Consider the following 20,639-nt stretch of genomic DNA (forward strand, 5'->3'; position numbering starts at 1 on the left):
AATGTACCACTGCCAAGAGGTGATATTGATGTAAGATTGATCAAGCTGTTCATCTGACTCGACAACAGCAAAGGGATGGTTCCAGAAAAGGTCAACCATAACTAAAAGCAGCTTAGGCTATACACAAGTCTTCCATCCATTATACATTTCTACCTATACTGTAGTGATGGGAAGTACGGCTCTTTGAAGGGAGCCGGATCTTATGGCTCCGTTCCTTTACGAGAGCCATTCAAAAGAGCCGTTAAAAGAGCCAGGTTTTTTTTAAGTGGCGGTGGAGATTATTTGTTGACTCTGCTTTAAATGATATTTTGGCTTTGCAAATGTTCCACTCCGCTTTATCATTGCCTATGTTTTTGTTGAAGTGCATCCAAATGCTGCTGCGTTTTCGCGTTTGGCTCATTTTCACCCGAAAAACACGTCGTCTGTACCACTTGTTATGACTTCTCTCTCTCATGTGTATTCCGTTAAAGGTCCCATGTCATGCTTTTCCGGTATTACCCGTCCCCTTGTGTGTTATGAAGGTTTTTATGCATGTAACCGGTCTGCAGAGTCAAAAACCCTCAAAGTACACCCTGTAGGGAGTAAAACTCTAACACAGAAAAGACCTCCCCAAAACGCCTCGTTGGAGATTTCTCATTTTCTTCCTAGGTACTCTGACGTGGGGATACCCAGAGGCCACACCCTCTGCCAGCATTTCACGAAACAGCTTCCCAAACCTTTCAGCGATTCATGGCGGATATGTACAGCGTAGGGCACTGAAGAACGATGCTGTTCCTACTTTGTTTGGACCAGCGGGAGATTCAGGTACACAACCTGTAAGTATTCATTGTTGTTTGTGTATTTATGATGTTTAAAACAAACAAGGTATCTACCACGACTGTTTAAATGGGTAAACGTTTTTCGGGCTACTAAGTTGTAGGGGTGTAACGGTATATACCCATACCGAAATTATTCGGTACGGGCCCTTCGGTTCGGTACACGTGTGTACCGAAGTGTACCGAACGAATATAACGTTAAACGTAAAAGATTGAGAACGTGAACAACTTTTTGGAAGTAATCTCAGGTGCTGCGTCGCAGCATTCAGAGTAATTTGCTCACATTGGGTTCAACGCGTCATAGAGCGACCAAGTCATTTCATTGGACGAGAGGCATACTATGAGAGCTGGTCACAGGGATGCGTTCAAATTTAGTCAGTAATTTGAGGAACTGTCGAAATGGTGAACGCAGATAAAGTTGAGCTCGAAAATCCTCCAGCATCATTGAAGTCTCCGGTTTGGGAACATTTTGGTTTCGCAGTTACATACAAGGATGACGGACAAAGACAGGTGGACCAAACCAAAGCTGTTTGTCGGCATTGTTCAACTAAAATTGGTTACGCGGCTGGCAATACATCAAACTTACACACTCATTTGAAAAGGCATCACCCGAACGTGAATATCACTGGTACCAAAAGAAAAAAGACTGAAGTGCAAACCCAACTCCCACTAGCATTTAAGCCTCCACCACTCGCAAAAAGTTCAGACCGAGCCAAAGCTATTACAAACGCCAAATATCCTTATGTTGCCATGTTAGCAAAGCGCTACCTGGCTGTATCTGCTACCTCTGTCCCTAGCGAGAGGTGTTCCACAGCAGGAGACATTGTTAGTGCCAGCAGATCTGCCCTTTCGGCAAGCAATGTGGACAAGTTAATTTTTCTTTAAAAAAACATGAAAATACAATGACAAGCAAGCAAGTCCTAATGTCAAACTGGCTGCTTAGGTACTAGTACAGTACAGTACAGTTCAAATACAGATTATTTCAGTTCATCGAAATGCTGCACCTTAATGTTTATTTTATTATATTTTGTATTTATTTGAGTGAATACATTATTCACAGTTTAATAATAATTAAAAAAATATATATATATTTTATGTTTTGTGATAATTTTTTCTGCTGTACCGAAAACGTACCGAACCGTGACCTAAAAACCGAGGTACGTACCGAACCGAAATGTTTGTGAACCGTTACACCCCTACTAAGTTGGGATCGTGGAGAAATGCTCTCCGCAGACCCATTCTCACAGCGTTATAAACCTTTTTCTTACTATCAAGCCACACTTATTGTTTTTACTTCGGCTGTGAGTGTTTGTGTGTGCTCAGGATGAATTTAGCTTGTTCGCGCTGTATCGCCGAGAGGCTCGTTGCTGCGATCTGCTGTGAGTTTGGAAAATTGCACAGTATAAATCTATTTTAGTATACCTCAACAATGGAATTATGATCAGTAGAAATGGCCATGACATGGGACCTTTAAGACCCACCCCTACTCTGCCTCTGATTGGCTAACCCTAACCCACAACATCTCAATCCTCGTGCCTAACCAATCAGAGGCACTCCTGCCTAAACCTAACCAATCAGAGTAAGGGCGGGTCTTCACGGAATACGCTTGGGGAACAAAATCAAGCTTTTTCACTGTTCACGTAAAGGCGAGTGGATTTATGGCAGGCAGTGAACAAACGATAAAAAGAAAGAATCGGATCCTTCGCGTACTACGTATCACTACTATACTGATTTCCCTTGACAGCAAAGTTTGGCACCATTATGTTTAACTTATTTTCAAAAAATAAAAGTGAATTAACTTTGGGCAGCTTTGATTCCATTTTCAATTCATTCCTTATGCATGTCATGTGTGCTTTACCAAAACTAAATTTGCTTTACCCACACTATTTGCAATTGCTACAATGACAAAGTTTAAATTTGCCTTAAATTGCCGGCTTGGAATAATCTTTTAATGTGGAACAACATATATTTTAAAATAAAAGTTTAAATGACTTCAGAAGAATGAAATAACAACGTCCACAGAGCAGGAGATGGAAAGCCCTCCCTTAAGCCTTCAGCTCCTAACCTCTTTTATTTCAACCTAATTTAAGTTCAAACTCTACAAAAAAAGTGATGTGAATGTGAAAGATGCAAATCTGAGAAAGACAAACAACAACATCATATCACAAAGGCAGCTCTCTTCCACCTCCATAACACATAACAAGTTTGCCGTTTGCAACACAGTGCAGATTTTGTTATTCAAGCATTCATCTAGTTTGACAATTGTTAAACACTCAACTAAGACGAAACTAGGGCTGTACCCGAATATCCGAATATTCGGTCATTGGCCTACTATTCGGTTTTCAATTTCGTTATTCTTTTTTTTTCTAAATGTATGCTATCAATAAAGGATTGCCACATTCTTATACTATATTTATACTTTTTAATTGCACTGTTAAAATGCGGAAATATATACAATCTCATCTTGGGCGCCTGACATCGCTTTCAATAGCTAGATCTGATCGATATGGACATAAACGTGAGTGAAGTCTAATCTGACGGGAGAGAGAGATCAGCTGCTGCTGACGAGTCGACACGCAGCTCTGCATGATCACCTGCAGCGGTGAGCGGAGCAAAACACACACTTCAGGTTAGAATATCACACTTAGCTATTTGAATTACCTCTCAAACTACAGTACCTAAACTAGTTATAGATATGTTTATTATTACTGGATCAGCGAGCTGCATGAGATACTGACGGGCTGTCAGGAGAGAGAGATTACTCCGTTTATTATTCCCGTGTTATAATAAATTACTGTACACTTTTGAATAATGTAGTTAATCTACTATAATTAGTTTGTTTAATATCGAATCATATAAATTTGTTTTAAAGCTCAGTAAATTATAACAAAGAAGACCTTTGACCGGCATTTTTCTCATTTTGTCCGGAAGATTTAAACTTTAACGGACATGTTGACCGGCAAAAAAAAACAGAAACTCTGGGCACAACAACTATGAAAAGTCACCTGAATGCTGTAAGTAGTAGCTTAGCTTAGTTGTTGTCCAGTTGCCATGATGAAGCTGCTTTATCCGCCGTTTAAACAGTAGCGTTACACATGATAAAAAGGTGCACGCGCGCGCCGAATATCCGCTGCTGATTACTACCGAATATCCGGAGCCCGAAAAATGGTATTCGGGAAAGCCCTAGATGAAACTATCCTAATTATAGACATAATTACAGATATATGACAAGATCTATTCAGTGAACATTTTTCACTTTGTCAGATAGCCAGTATAAAACCTTATTTACGATTTGTATAAATTGCCCAACCCCTGATTCAATTGCACAAACCTCCATTTGTGAATGTTTTAAAACTTCAGAGAAATACTCAACATCACCTTAATCACCTTTATTGATCATCAGTGATTAGGAGTGTATAGGAGGAACCCCCCTATTCTGTACAAAGATACAAATTGGAATAAAAACGTGGAATTACAGCAACCTTGAAGGGTCCACAAAATGTTTTACAACACATTATCTCAATCTAGATTACATTTCAGGCTGCCTATACTTGAAAGATTCAAGATCACGCAAACAAAAAGTTGTAAGTCCATGTGGGGAAATGATCTTCAATTTGTATTTGGTTGACCTGTTCATCATGCTTACCCGAACTGTTTTATCAATACTCCAGATACATTTTCACACAACGCAGCAATTGATAATTGGCTTTTTGGCTGGTGGTTGGACACTGGATGTGCCACCCCCTTTGCAACAAGCCCAAATATACATTCTTTCATTATCGTGAGGCTTGTTTTTACTCACAGCATGCTGGAGCTTATCCTAGAAAACCAGTTGGCAAAGGACGAACACTCTCTGGGCAGATCGCCAGTGCATCGTAGGGGCTAACTCAGACAGACAGAGAGTTACTCATTCTCACATATACCTATTAGCCAATTAGAGCCCTCAATCCTTTTAAAAGTATGTCTTTGGATAGCGGACAGTATATCCACAACCAAACAATTAAAAGTCCACTGAAGGATAGCAGATTCTAGAGAGCTGCACTTTTTTGTTTTAAACTGACAGCTCTACTGAACCATCATGACGTTCTTTAAATATACACATGTAGGGATGTCCCGATCACCTTTTTTTGCTCCCGATCCGATTCCGATCATTTGATTTTGACAATCTGCCGATACCGATTTTTCCCGATCCGATCTTTATGCAATGCATTAAGAGAAAAAAGCGGAACCTCCGCCTTGCAAACATTGCATCTGGCTGTTACACTGCCTTCGCTTTCAATTTTATAATACTTCCAAACTCCTGACATTTTCTCTGTCCCGAGGCACCAGCTGAACGTAGCCTCTGGTTAGCTTACTGCTACTATTAGACACTGCGCCCTGCCCACTCTGTTGCCAGATTTGAGAGAAATAAGCAACCAGGTCTTTGAAAACAAGCTCAAAAGAAGCAACACATACATGATGTTGTGTAATTTTCAACCAAAACTAAGGCCTCAGGATGACTTTAAGACGTGAACATGGTCATTTTTGTATTGTAACATTAAATTAAAAAAAAAAAAAAAAAAAAATTCCCGATCCCCGATTTTTTTCTCCCGATTCCGATCTTTTGAAAATCACGTGATCGGCTCCGATCCCCGATCACGTGATCGGATCGGGACATCTCTATACACATGTAATAAAATAAATACAGAAGGAAGATTTAAACAGAGTCTCTCAGAATCAAACCAACTGCCTGAGTTATATGACTTCTAATGTACCTCCATCCTTTTTGTTTTTCAAATAAACCTGCCAGGGACTGCATATAACTTTATGGATAAATCTGGCAAATTAACATTATGGACTCAAGTGCTCGTGATAATGAAAGTGCATTTTCCTTTCTTAAATACATTTTTTTATATGGAGATCAGAGTCAGTATAAGTACCTATATGCACAAAGCCTTCCTCTTCACACTTTGATCTTTGACCTCTGGTCTTACAATACATAATGCATTTTCAGAACTATTAAAAGTTGTTAATGATGCATTTGGTCACTGGCAGAACTTGGTTCAGGACAGATCATGATCCTGGTTTAATACAAAAAGGTTCTGCAGTGACTTACAGTATTAAACACAATGTGATTATCAGCATTTAACTAAACTCAAACTCTTTCCCTATACCCTTGAGCTTATGATGACTGAAAGCTTACCACGACAAGACCAGACCAGAGGCCTGTACTACGAAGCTGGTTCAACCTAACCTGGATATGTTTGAGTTAGCCGGTTGGCCCAATCCAAAACATACGCGCTCTGGCTAAACTGTACTACGACGCTGGTTATCAAGTGGATCGCTCAAGCCAGCCGTGTCCTATCTAGTTAGGTGCGCGTTCACATGAAAGGGGTGGTATTTGGAGCATTCGACCAATCTCAAACATGGACAAGCGTACTGACAGCGCAGCGTCATACTTCCTGAATGAAAAGTGAACTTTAATATTAGTCAAATATGAAGAAGTTAAACTTTAAACATCCATGTCTTAAACACTTTATCCAGGATAAAAGCCACATAGCTGCACCTGCAAGGTGAATACAGCTGGTAAAAGAAAAAGTGTTTGAATGCATACATTAACAGGTTTATGAAATCACTGCCCCGTCCAAGACACGAGTGGATCTGACTTTAATTAGGAGAATTTGACTCGAGTGTTTCATCAACTTAATGTGTTGCTTAAAATAATACTTCTGCATACAGTATGTGACACTGTGAGTGTTGCACGGCCAGATACGGCTCAAGAAGCTGACTCAAATAAGGAAATATATGATACATTATGATGTGATATGATATGAATGATAATGGGACACATCGACGTCTGCACTCACAGTGCCGCGGACTGTACTTAATGGTACTCTGATCCGGTTACTTATGTCGTGGCAGATATTTAAGTAAGCTTTCTTAACGCTAATATTATAATAGTCAGATTGCTCTGAAGATGGGAGGGGATATTCTATTAATTTTCACGTTCACACAGTCAGTTGATTTTGGCCGGCCGTCTTTCCTGCAACGGCAGTTTTTCTGTATTTCCTCTATCCTGTAATATGACTTAATCGCTTTAAACTCCGCACACACGGAGCTCTGATTGGTCAGCAGGCAGTGCTTTCACTGAGTTGATCTCTTAGCCTGCCACCTAACCTGCTCCAGAGCAGGTTTGTCGCTCAGCAGAAGTTACCATGGAAATCTAGCCCGCTAAAAAGAGAACCAGCGTCGTAGGACCGGAAAGCCCGAGATTTCCCTGAAGTCAGCCGGCTAAGCGAAAATCCAGCTTCGTAGTACAGGCCTCAGGTCTCTGGAGAGCACATCATCTACTACAAAGCAACTTCCAGCGATTCTGGTGCATTTCTCAAGTGAAGTGCTTCAAGAGAGGGACACCACCCTCTCTTTCCAGGCGCACATCAAATCTGTTACCAAATCCGCCTTCTACCATCTCAAAAACATTGCCAGACTCCGGCCTTCACTCTGACTCTGTGGCAGAAACACTTGTACACGCCTTCATCACATCCCGTCTGGACCACTGCAATGGAGTCCTGTCCGGGGTTCCCAGCAAAACCCTGGACAGGCTCCAATACGTCCAGAACTCTGCCGCCAGGCTTCTCACCCGCACCAAGCCATGGCAACATATCACCCCCACCCTCATCCACCTCCACTGGCTGCCGGTCAAGTCCCGGATTCAGTACAAAACACTCCTCCTCACGTACAAGTCCCTCCATACCCTCGCCCCCCAGTACTTATCGGACCTCCTCCATCCCTACACCCCTTCTCGGAGTCTGCGGTCCTCAGACACGGGCCTGCTCTCCATCCCCCGCTCTCGCCTCCGAACTGTTGGTGACAGGACATTCAGTGTTGCGGCCCCCACCCTCTGGAATGCACTTCCTGCCGAGATCCGTAATGTTGCCTCCCTGGACATCTTCAAATCATCATTAAAAACACACCTGTTCACCATGGCCTTCGGGCCCTAGCCCTTTCTTGGTCCCCCGGCTTCCTTTATTTTTTGTTTGCCCTTTGATTGTCTGTTTGTTTTGTTTGTCCACCATGTACAGCGACCTTGGGTCCCTTGAAAGGCACTATATAAATATTATTTATTTATTATTATTATTATTCACTTGATAAAGATTGCCTCCAAACAAAGAGAAGCAGAAATAAACAAAACATAATAATTTATTTGTGAAAAACTATTAAATGGTTGTTTTAGTCTAAGTCAAATAATATGTATTATGCCCAGTAGCCATTTCCCTACGTTTCTCATTTAGGCTAAATGACTTTAGTCCAAGACACCATTCTAGTCCATTCTTTGTGGCTTAACGATCAATCAATTAAATGAATTCATCAATTTATCTGCCATAATGTTGAAAATCGAATCAATCCACTCCTGCAGAATAATATTTTTCTCCACTGTTTTGGACAGGCTCAGTGGTATCCAATTTCATATTTTCATCAAAATCTGTAAAATACTCCACAGTCACTGTACCAGTATTTTTTTCTTAAGCAATCCCTTGAGATAAACAAAAAGTCCCAAGCTACAAACATAATAATAATAATCAGCTAACAGCAGGAGCTTCAAACAAACAGACAAACTGTATTTCTCCATATTTTTAAAGATTGGGAAAAATATGAATATGTTGATCCTGCGCATGCAAATGGGTAGAGGAGAAGTGGATTATGTTGCAGTTTCTTTGGGTGTTTTGATGCTTTTTTCCTTCATGAAAACGTTGTAATCACTCGTAACTGGTATAACATTTGGGTTAACCAAAGTTCCTGTTCTTTATGAAGAAAAAATCCTTGGCTTTAAACACACACCTCTTACTGCCTAAAGGTGTGAGTGCATGTTTCAGGAAGCTGAAATAAGCTTGGTAATAATCTCTGATTTAACATGACAGTCAAAAGCACCAAGAGTTTCTTTAATGCATCAACCTCTTTGAGACAGCATGTGAGAACTCTTGTTACTCCCACATGTCATGAGGATTAAGATGAGGATGTGCCCTGAAAGCTTTTCCTAATTCACACCTCTCTCCATTCTCCATTAGAACATACGTGACTTTAATGGGGAAGGGGAAGGCTGTTGAGTTACGTGATTTTCTCTTTTGTCAGAGAAGTTCATTGAATGATTCATACAAAGTAACAATTAGCAAAGTATGAATAATCTCTCTTATTTCCTCATCTTGGAGAAGGCAGTAAACCAGCTGACAAGTATCATCTGAGTATGGGACAAATCCACTTTTTCAAACATCATGGTTAGAGATGTACCTTTCTGATGGTATGTGCCCATTTAGGCTCTCATTCTGGTAAAAAGAAAGGGAAATATCAGATCCATTGTATTAGTCAATTTCCCATCTCTGCAGTTCAACAAGAACTCTATATACATTTTGGTTTTTAAATAAGAGATTAAGACACCTTTTCATAATAGGGGATCCTGGTCTGAACATCTAACTACAATTTTTCCAAGATGCTCCTTGAAAAGGGAAATACATTATTATTTCATTACTCCACAAATTGGACCCCATGAGATACAGCTACGAATGCTTTTGGATCTCCAGGCCCTCTGTACAACACTTCAAAAAGATGCTGAATTTATGACATTTCTGTAGTCATGGTATATTACAGATAGGAGGTTTAAATGACAGCTTTCTCTACCCGCATCCTTTGCTAGCATTATTAATGCAGTTTGTGATGTCATTTAGATGAAGGGGGAGATATATAACAACTCCTGTGTCATCTGGTCCCAAGATTGCTGTTGTTTATTTGTCTGCACATCATTTGGGTAAAGTTGTATTGTATAAGTAAAGCAAATTGTTAATATATCATTTCAAGTTTAGGCGACTGAGACATTTCTGGATGAAGTACACAATGTTGTATTCACAAATTAGTTTAAAATATAAAAAATGCACAGAGGAGCAAGAGGCAGCTTTGGCACTGACGTACTGCTTTAAGAAAATTGAGAAATTATTAAAAGCAATTCAAATAGTGTTGAAAAAACACTGTAGACTGCAGTGCGTTATTTCTCGTGCACACATGTGAGAAAAAACCTGCAAAGTGAAAGGGGGCAAGGTGTCGGAGACTCGAGCTATTGCAGTACAACTCATGTCTGAGCATGCCAAGGGCTACAATTTGTCTTGCTCCTCAAAGTGGATTTCTGTTGTGCCAGAATGGGTTGTAATTAATCTCTTGTGTAGTAACAAGGGCAGTCCACCTATTTATTGCAAACAGGCCCTAGTGTGGTACTCCTGCAGATAGACAAAAAAGGTATGAAGGAGCTCTATAGTCTCTTCATATCATGTGACACTGTACTTGTGGATGAAATAGCCTTTGTTTGGCGACTCTGGTCATACGATCAGTTTAAACCACCAAACAACTTACTCACAACTATTATGTCTCATTATTCTCTTACTTTGGCTGCAGTTAATCATACAATTAATTAAAGGGCCCATGTCATGCTTTTCCGGTTATTACCTGTCCCCTTGTGTGTTATGAAGGTTTTTATGCACGTAAACGGTCTGCAGAGTCAAAAACCCTCAAAGTACACCCTGTAGCGAGTAAAACTCTAACACAGAAAAGACCTGTCTATGCTGCCCCAGAACGCCTCGTTGGAGATTTCTCATTTTCCATTGTTTGCTTCCTGGGTTCTGTGACGTGTGAACACCCAAATCAACAACAAATGACCGGATTGGCCCAAATGGACCAATCCGCGGAGCACCTCACACACATCCCTTGGCTAACTAACAGGGAGTCCCCATTGACTTGCATAGAGCTTCCTGAACGCTGGTAATAGACGAGTTGGGATCGCGGAGAAATGCTCTCCGCAGACCCATTCTCACAGAGTTACAAACCTTTTTCTTACTCAATATCAAGCCACACTTGTTGTTTTTACTTCGGCTGTGAGTGTTTGTGTGTGCTCAGGATGAGTTTCGCTTGTTCTCGCTGTATCGCCGACCCGGAAACCTGTCCGCTCCTCGCAGCTGCAAGCGAGCAGCAACGAGCCTCGCAACGTCCCGACCAATCAGAGCACACTGGGCTCACAGGGAGGGGGGGGGCAGGAGCTCCAACAAGCCGTTTAGGACAGAGAGTGAATACACATACTATACAGAGATGCTGTATGAGAAACCAATGTGATTTTGGAAAATTGCACAATATAAATCTATTCTAGTAGACCTCAACAATGGAAATATGATCAGTAGAAATGGCCATGACATGGGACCTTTAAGAGAAATGACTCTCCAGGCCTGTTTAAAAAGTGGAGCATTACAATACCTTACAATATTGGGTTAATCTCATTAGAGGGTGATTGTGACTACAAAAACCCGCATAAATTAAGAGCAGGTCTAGTATACAGCAAGAATATTCATTTTCTTCACAACACTGCTGAGGAGCTTCACTGGCCACATTATAACCTTGACCACCAGTAATTCTGGACTCCCAAAAGACACCCTGACACAAGTAGTGATCCCTGGTATTATATGGAGACCCTTAGGGCCCCTGCATTATTCCACACACAGCAACAGCAGATGTCCCCTGGCTCTGCTCACCCACATCAGTTCATTAAACAAAATACCTCTTCTGATATAAGTTCTGCACCATCAGGCTAAAGGTATTTATAAAGCCTTTACCTTCACCTTACCTGACATCATCCACATCCTTCATAAGCAGGCACGAGGAAGTTGGGACTTTGCTGAACTTCAAAACTTGAGAAAATGTTGTATTCCTAAACTACCCTATCTGTGAACATGTGTGACTTTTAATTGTATCGATTGTGGTTTACTCTCACATATCCAGGAGCGGGCCTACTTATATTAGCACTGCATAATAGAATACTCGTTTGCACAGTTGTGAGGTTAAAATAGTGTTTGCCAACATTACATTCAATTGTTGCCACTGAACAGTATTCTCTTTACAAAAAGGGGGGGGGGGGGGGGGGGGGGGGACTTACCAAATTCAGCACCGTTTCAACAATATCCCTGTTGTTAACCTCTCCAACCTGGATCAGTCCGATGACAACAGCAAATTTCATTTTGATATTCCGGATTGGAACCGATGGATTGATAGCCCCAGCCGGGAACACCACTGAACCTGAGCCGGACATCATCGTTGTCTCCCCGGCGGCAGCGGAGACTGCAGCTGCGTGCTGCCTGTGACCTGGAGGAGGTTGTCGGTCCGAGAGAGACATCGAGCCGGGCATTGTCACCGGTCTCTCGCTTGTCATGTCCACCCAAGCCGGGTGGTTATAAACCGGTCACACGCTATCTCCTTGCAATAAATCCAATCACTGCTCTGGAGATCCACAATAAATGAAAGAGAGGAACACTCGCGAAACCGCGAAAAACAAAAACAAAACAGAAGCAAGAAATCACTCTCTGTCAGTTAAATCCAATCCGGAGAGTCCGCTGTGTTGTAGGTACCAGCCGGTAAACTGAGCAGACTGACCCGCGCTGTGTATGTGAGAGTGCCGCTCTCTCAATGCGCGTCTCCGTGTCTGTGCTGCTGTCACCGCCATGTTGCCGCCCCCTGCCTGCGGTTCAACACGCCTGCGCTGAGATGATGGAGCTTGAGAGCCGAGCAGGTCAGCCGCTTCCCCTGCACCGAACAGGCCAAAAGAAAACAGTGGGTGTAAATTGTCTTCCATCCATTTTATAAAGTGATATTGTCCGTTGGTTTAACCAGTGCGGTTACAAGTGAAAGTTAAACGTAAAACAGTCCATATTAGTAAAACTCGGTTACGCTTTATCACGTGAGTGTAGCTTCCTTTAAAACATTCCCAAACAAAGTTGAAAATCGGAAGTTATCTGACTTGTATTTCTGGCCTGAACCATGGCCTGAACGCAAAAAAGCCAATATACATTGTAACAAACATGTTCTGGATAAATAAAGATATATTTCCAAAATGTTACATTTTAATAGAGAGCTATCGCTACAGGAAACTCAGAGGTGTACCTAATACAATTAATTGCGGCCTTCTGTGTGGATGCCTAATTGTGCAAGACTAATTTCTACTAACGGTGCTTTAAAGCTCAAGAGTCTCCAAAGGTTCCAAGGTCTCCAAAATGCAAATTAATGTAAACCTCGAATCAAAACAGAAATTATCAAAAATTATTTTATAAATGTGTCATTATGATACCGTCGTAGGATACAACAGTAAGACGACCTAATGTCATTTGCGGTGTTAGAAATAGTTTACTAGCCTTGCCAAAGGTTAAGATTAGATCTGTGTTGTACGGCCATGTCAAAGATTCTAACGCGGATATGAACACCAAGACTTTCAGGCAATCTTTTTGAAATGCATGAATGCACACATGGAAACGTCTGACCTGAATTATCATTATCATCCTACAATTTATTTCTCTCTTACAGGGTGTGCTGGTTTGGTTTCACTTTCAGTTTTGGATTCAGGTCCATTTCCTGGATTAGACTATGAGGCACAAAGGTGACCCTGGATAGTCATATGCAAAGCAATACAACAAATCCTATTACAATGAGATTAATTCCCTTGGTCAATTCTTCTTTCAGGGTCCTGGTGAGTTAATAGTAGTGTCTGCTACACATCACATTGAACTGGTTTTTAACCAGTGTTTAATGATAGACAGGTATAATCATATTATTTTTTGTATCTATGTTTGCAACAATCACTTGTGACCATTCATGCTTCCATTTACAGATATGTTATATTAATTAAATGTTTCAAGTTATTTATTCAGTTGAATAATGTGCTGCCAAAGCATTAGCATAGATGCATTGCCTATATGGTGTTTTATAGTAAAAAGTATGCATTTTACTGCCCTTTGACTCAATGTTTTAAATGTTTATGTTTATAATTAGATAAAGTAGGCAATGTCTCATTTTGCTTTGCCAAATTGATATGGACACATATTTACAGTCCATAATAATACATAATGACAAAAATCCACCAGGTTCCAGTGGTTATATAAAAGACACACTGACAGCTTGGCAACAATCCTGTCCATCGTCCTGACTGACAGCCAGAAGCTGAGCTTGCATTTCATGACCTCATTAAGCTGATGTGTGTCAGCATGTCTTCAATATGTCTCAAGCCAAGGTATAATGTTTGGCTGCATACAGCTGTACCGATCATGTTTATTTGTTTCCAGTTTAAAGCTATATCGAATTTACGGCAACATACATAAAAAAACATGGTCACAAACTCACAATGATGTCAAATATTCTGCTGATCAAAAACGGCCACCTAGTGGACAAAAATGTCAATCAACCAAATGTGTTTAGCCCATGGTCTTTTAAGATAAGGCCAGACAAAATTAACAGCAGACTTCATGTAGTTTAGCTTTTGAATAACTGATATGTTAGCATACAAATTAATTGAAAGCTCCAATAAGGTGTCAATGTAAATTCATTAAACCATGTCCATGTAAATCCTTCAAATGTCCAGTAGAGGTCGCTCTCATCCCACATGAACAAGAAAGTTGTTTGTGGAGGACAAGTCAGTGGTACGAGTAATACTCTCAGCCTTACTGACACCGTTTGTGTCAATTAACCATGCTAGGTATTTGTTTTATTTTATTTTGTGTTGTCTTTTCAAAGTGAAAGAGAGAGGAAGAATCAGTGCATAAAAACCTTTTATAATTTTGATAGTTTTATTATAAAAGGATGTATTTTGTACTTGACTGCACAATCCAGTACCCTTAAGCAGGTATGAACAAGTCAAACCTTAAGTCATTCTTTTTACAACCACCTGGGGGTCAGAGTTCAATAAAATTAGACCCATTCCAAAATGGCAATACTGAGGCAAAGTAAAACCAGCTTACAATTTGTACCATGTGTACTACAGAAAGCTTGACACAGTGAAAAAATCAATATATAGGATATTAACATATATACTATTTATCCCTTCACATATATACAATATATACATCTAGCTTGCATGTACAGTATATTCACACACATATTTACAGTCGCTGGAGTCTACATCATAATAATTATAGCTTTAAATCTGAAAAGAATAACATATACATGCTTCCCAGAAGCGTTTAAGGAGCTTGAATGTCCTAGACATTGTAGATTAAAGTAGCAGTAATACAATATTATTAAAGATAATAATTATCATAATAAACAGGTTAAGCAACATTAATGTAAATAAAATCCTAAAGCTAAGGACATTGGCAGGATGATTATTTTCCCATTGAGTAATTATACTCAGCACCTATAAGATGTCCTCTTTTGTCATTGTGCAAGTACAGAGGAGCTCAAATCTATTTTTAGAGCGTTTTTACTCTGGAAAAAAAAGAATAAACTGTGCTTTAGTTCTGGGGTCCTGTCTATGATTTGTGTCTGCATGTAAGCAATGACTCAAAGGCTCAATCTTGATCTCAAGGCTGAGCAGACACACTTGGCAAAGAGTTTCAGATTTTGGTCTCCGGGCCGTCTGCGATTAGCGGCTGAAAGGAGTTGCGTATCCGGGCAGCTTCTGCGGCACAAAGGTGACCAAAGGCTTTGTTGTACCAGTCTGGAGTCCTTCCTCTGAAACAAAAAACAATACATTTAATATACTATATTTTGAAAGAAGCTTCAATGATAATAATTAATTAAATTATTATCTTAAAACTGCAAATATCACACGTAGAAATGTATAGGTGTACTTTTCAAGTATTAAAGAGGCCACATTTGCTTCTTGGGGTTTTCTCTTTCCTGTAGTTTGTCCTGAATCAAATTGATTGGAGTTCTTGGTTTACTTTACACTATAACACTAGCGCTTCTATTGGCTAGCGCTCCAAGTTGCACTTGATTTGCTAAGGGTCAGGACATTTCTGACACATCTCTAAGTGGTTGATCAGCTAACCATCAGTGCACACTGGGCTCTGGTTTCAGGCAGAGGGTGAAAAGAGGTGCTGTAGCATAGGCAGGATTAGACAAATAAAGCACTTTTTGAACAATAAAGCATGTAAACATGTCACAGTAGAAGCACAAAATATATAAACCTGAACACGAGCGTAATTTGTCCTCTTTAAAAGCAAAAAACCTTGAAGTTATTGAGATTTTATATCTCATTAAGATTTTTGTGGGACTCACTTCAAGTCCACTCTGCAGATGTGAGTGAGCCTCGACTTTCCTGAGCCACAGGGCTCCAGCAAGTAGTTGGACTCCAGTACTATAGCGCGTACCCCTCCCACAGGCGGACAATCCTCATGCTCTATAGACACAGAAACCAGGGAGCAGGCACCTTTGGGCAAGTCTGTCCTCCAAGACCTTGAATAAACAGAAAGAGATTGAGTATGTGGCCTAAGAGAAAAACACATTATAGCATTTCACTAAAGAAAATATATATTTTGCTTTGAGTTTCTTTTTTGATTTACCACTCACCTAAGTACTACGAAGTCCCTGCTGGGATGAGGGGGCATGCGGTTGAGGACATACTGAAACACTTCTGTCTGCTTGTCCAGTGTCTCACACACTTTCCACTGCAGCAGGTCCACATCCCATAGGTGGCGCTCTCGTAACACACGGTTCAAGACTACAGATGGTGGGGCTTCCACCTCCACAGACACTCGCCAGCGTCTCAAAGGGTTCCCATCGCCCACCTGGAGAAACACGAGAAAACGTATTTTTTTATTTGCACACATATATGCATGAAATATGAAAGAAAATAACAGGAGAGGTCATGAAGACACAGGCTTACAAAACAGTCCCCCCCTCAACCGACTAAGCTAACATCATTTAGAAAAATAACGCTAAATGACAACAAGAATGTAATGTAAGAAATGTAAACAAGAAGTGAAAACTAATAATACAAATAATGACTGATTCATTAAACTTAATATAAATCTGATGATAAATTAATACTAAAAAATGTATAAGGTTATAGAGTTTTTAATAACTTGAAAATATGTGTTTGCATTATTTATTATATGTTATTAACTTGTTACTTGTAAAAAGAGATATCAATATTTAATTGAGGTTTAATAAACATCATGAACTCTATAATGGGTAGAGCACCAACCTTCTTATAGGAGAGCTCTGTGTTATCAGAGCTGCTGCAGGACACCCAGTATTTGGACTTTTCCCGGGCCTCTTTGATCTGGTTCTGAAGCCTCCCCTCCATGTGAGTGTGGTACGTTCCATCCTGATCCTCCAGATGCTTGCACAGCTCCTCAATTGTTGGTGCATGCAAGTCAGCCTCCACGTATGAATTACGCGACTGAGTAACCATCTCATGAGGGATCTAATGGGTGTATAAAAGCATGCGGTAAGATTCACAGCAAATATACACAGAGGGAGGCCTGGGGATATTGCATCCAGGCTTGAAATTCTTGAATCATTACAACTCCAGGTTCTTGTACCTCAAAGAGATGGTTGCACTCTACTATCATATGAGCGAGGCCCTGTGTTGCTGCTAAGTTTTCATTCAGATCCTTCTGGTCTGGTCTGCCAGTGGCATACTTCTTCCGCATGGCCCTGGGGATTTTGGGGAGACAGAAAGCTTATTAGGCCAGTAGAGTCCACGGGTCAAAGTCCCCACCAAATGCAGTATATAAACTCTTCCTCCGCTCTGCAGGAAACCCCTTTGATCCTTTTAACAACAATTTCAACATGATAAATGAGAGAGCTTTGCTGTGTTTGTACACAGCATGGTCTCATAAAACATGGAGTTTCAAAAAAGTGCCATGGCCTTTTAAAAGTCGTCCCAGAAAGAGAGCAATCTACTGCGCCCCTGAGGGTTGAGCAGACTCTGTAACCCATTTTTATGTTTATCTTTATGGAGTAATAGGTGAAGATAATCATGCAGGAATTAATAGAAAGCATGCATGTCTTGTTTACTAGTTTTTTAAGGAACAGAATGGCATGCAATGCTCCCCCTACAAAATACAAGAAAAATTACCTTGGTGAGAGATTATCTTTCTTGAGTATATTGAGATGGAAGAGGGAGGGGGCCAGACACACAGCAATGTTCATGGGTGTCATCTGGTTCTCCTCCACAGAGGATGTCACATCACTGAGGAAACAGAGCAGTGTCTGCAGCACCTCCCGGTTTTCATCGGACATCAACATGATGGCTGCCTGGACAGCTTGCAGCCTTTGGTCCTTCGGTACATCTGCACATATGAGAAAATTGATTTATATTATCTCTTATACAGTATATATCCTATATCTTAAGTAATACAAGAGGGAATAGGTGCAAATCCACACTTCTCCAGATTTAAAGAAAACCAAGTAAGACACTAACTTTTAAATCTGACACATGACGAGAGCACGGACAGGTTCATGTCCTTACATTGGTAGATATGGAGAAAGGTCTCCCCCAGCTTGCTGGTGAGCAAAGGCTCAGGAAGATCCCTGAAGAACTGCTTCACCATGTCAGCCACATCGTAGGCAGACTGATCCTCATAGTTCACATTGTCTGGAGAATTCTCATTCATCTGCCTGAGCGCTTGAATTCGAGACTTCACCCCTGATTTACGGAACAGACCCACCTGGAAGCAAAACAGACGTGTTAACTTGACAGCTGGCAGCAGTATTCGCTCACTGACAATTGTATCTGCTTACAATTTGTGTAATAATCTTTTGGAAAACTTCAACCACATTATACACAGTAGATAAAGTCAATCATTTGTTACTTCACATGTGAAAATTCAAGTACTTTGTCATACCTGGTCAAGACACTGGCTCCTCAGGTACCGCAGGGCCTGCTGCAGGCCGAGGGGCAGCGGCTGCCCAGAACGCTGCACATGCACTATGAGAGGCACGCCGAACACATTCTTATCCTTATAGTCTGGTACCTTCATTCTCTTCATAAACTTTGGCACGGACCTAGAAAAGATATGAAGAAAAACACATTTACTTAAAATAAAATAGTATTAAGAGCTTGTATACCAAAAGGGAATATGGTTCCAGTAATTCATTAAGGCCTCTTAATGAATACACAAAGAAAGATGTGTACTGTACTAATCAAATAATTAGAGAAAAAACCTATATACAAAATGAGGTAAATTATGTAAAATGTGCTTTCACTGATAAAGAAAAATGTAATCAATCCATAAAAAGTGGATGTTGGATGTTAGAATTAGACTTACCAGGTCCAGCCGTGCTTGTTGGACATGGAGTACTTCTCCATGATTGCAGTAAGGCGCAGCAGAGAAAACTTCTGCAACAAACTGAGCTGGCCTGCTGACTGGTTGGTGATCTGCAGGGACGCCACTGAGTGACTTAGGCGATTAGATATCTGAAAGCTGGGCCACCGTAACCTGATGCCAGGAAAAATTAAACAGCAAAGGAAATATTTAAGATAAGATTTCAATACAATCTTAGTATTGTTTCAAATATTTCAATACTGTCAACACCATTAGTCTTACCGATTAGGTCTTGTGAGTGAAGCCCCTACTCCTGAGTCCCTCCTCTCCCTGAGGACAGTCTCGGTCTCAGCAAGTGATACTCTGTCTCTGTCACCGTAACTAGGTGTGGTCTGGCTTTCTGCGACTGAATTTCCCTCAAAGTCCAATGTGATCTGACTGGAGGACTGTTGACCTGCTTCATGTTCCTTCTTGCTGTCCACCTGTGACAGTCCTTCTCCCACAGGCAACACATTTTTGGACCAGTGGTCCACTATCTGCTGTAGACCGTTGACGTGCAGCAAGATGTCGTCTAGATGAGGGAACAGGTCTTCCTTCTCCAGGTCTATCAGGTCTCCAGTGCTGGCGTACAGATGTGAGCCAGGAACATTATCATACACACTGATGCGGCTGCCTCTGGAGCAGCACTGTGTGACAGGTCTGGATTCCTTCCTGCATGAGATCAGTGGGGAGTCCAGGTGCATGCTGCCTCTGTGCCAGTTGATAGACGCCCCATTGGTTGGGGACAGGCTCTCTATGGACAGTGCTTTGGGGAAGGTACCTGGCTTGTGGTCTTTGGGAATGTGGACAACCAGGTCCTCATAAGAGCAGAACTCATTCCTGCGGTTTTGTTCAGCAACTTTATTCACTTGGGTGCCTGAGAAGATGTCTAAGTCCTCTAAATACATGCCACTCCGCTTGTGGTCAGCCCGGTGAGGTTTACGCTCTTTTAGGCTGGGTGTGCTGACAGCGCTGCCACTAGAGTGGCTGCTACCCTCACTACTGGACTGGGACGGCTGAACTTTGTTGGGCGGTAATTCTGGAGCTTCAGCATCTCCATTAATGATCTCGACACACTGCAGGGTCTTCAGTGCCTGGGCCTCCTGCTGCAGCACCGGAGAGCCGATTACCAATGACCTACGACCCCTTCCCAGTGTTCCTTTGGATCGCAGTGTCTCCATGCGCTTCAAGAAGTCTTTGGCACGGGTGTGGCTTATCTTGCCATGCTTATTAGGTAGTGAGCCGTAGTGGGCAATTTCTTTGGGGATGTGAGGCATTGTGAGAGAAGTAGAGTCTGGCATTGCTGCAGAATCAGAGCCGGTGCGGTTGGAGCAGTCAGAGTCCTCTGTGCTGAGGCCTCTGTGGCCGCTGCCCCCGCTGCTCTCACTGTGCAGGGAGGAGATCTCTGGCTCGCTGAGGTCAGTCAGAACACTCTCGCTGCTGGTGGTGGTTCTCAGAGGCAGGCCTTCGCTGGAGGGCTGACCCTCTCCCAGCAGACAGTCAGTGTCCTGTAGCCTGGACCAACGCCGGCTGCTCCACTCAAAGGTCCATTTGTCACTGATAGCAAACAGGTCTTCTTCATCAGAGTCTTCACTCTGAGGAGAGACATAGCATTAATTACTCTGACCTACATGATTTAATTTGGTATTTTACACTTCTTTGTAGTTGTGTTTCTTTTTAGGTAGTTACCCAATTAAATAAAAACAAAAACAAATGAATTAAAGAGAACATGCGCACAACA

At 41.4% G+C, this 20,639-nt stretch overlaps 2 protein-coding genes across 12 annotated transcripts in view; both read right to left on the reverse strand.

The window, feature by feature from the left end:
- The window catches only part of nbeab (neurobeachin b), a 207,674-nt gene extending 195,644 nt beyond the window's left edge, over positions 1-12,030 (reverse strand). For all 3 annotated transcript variants that reach the window (XM_034113170.1, XM_034113171.1, XM_034113172.1), the window contains exon 1: positions 11,758-12,030. In XM_034113170.1, coding sequence (XP_033969061.1) covers positions 11,758-12,030 — 273 coding nt within the window. The remainder of the gene's footprint in view (positions 1-11,757) is intronic.
- A 2,366-nt stretch (positions 12,031-14,396) lies between these two features.
- Positions 14,397-20,639, reverse strand: part of stard13b (StAR-related lipid transfer (START) domain containing 13b) — a 59,864-nt gene continuing 53,621 nt past the window's right edge. For 6 of the 9 annotated variants that reach the window (XM_034113175.1, XM_034113177.1, XM_034113173.1 and 3 more), the window contains 10 exons: positions 19,142-20,493; positions 18,863-19,033; positions 18,440-18,599; positions 18,016-18,262; positions 17,671-17,884; positions 17,132-17,246; positions 16,792-17,013; positions 16,155-16,372; positions 15,864-16,040; positions 14,397-15,314 (listed from right to left, as the gene is read on the reverse strand). In XM_034113175.1, coding sequence (XP_033969066.1) covers positions 15,197-15,314; positions 15,864-16,040; positions 16,155-16,372; positions 16,792-17,013; positions 17,132-17,246; positions 17,671-17,884; positions 18,016-18,262; positions 18,440-18,599; positions 18,863-19,033; positions 19,142-20,493 — 2,994 coding nt within the window. In that variant the 3' untranslated portion in view covers positions 14,397-15,196. The remainder of the gene's footprint in view (positions 15,315-15,863; positions 16,041-16,154; positions 16,373-16,791; positions 17,014-17,131; positions 17,247-17,670; positions 17,885-18,015; positions 18,263-18,439; positions 18,600-18,862; positions 19,034-19,141; positions 20,494-20,639) is intronic. The other 3 variants (XM_034113176.1, XM_034113182.1, XM_034113180.1) reach the window with 1 other exon arrangement.

This window comes from Trematomus bernacchii, unplaced genomic scaffold (genome assembly GCF_902827165.1).
Source record: "Trematomus bernacchii unplaced genomic scaffold, fTreBer1.1, whole genome shotgun sequence".
NCBI classification, from domain to species: domain Eukaryota; kingdom Metazoa; phylum Chordata; class Actinopteri; order Perciformes; family Nototheniidae; genus Trematomus; species Trematomus bernacchii.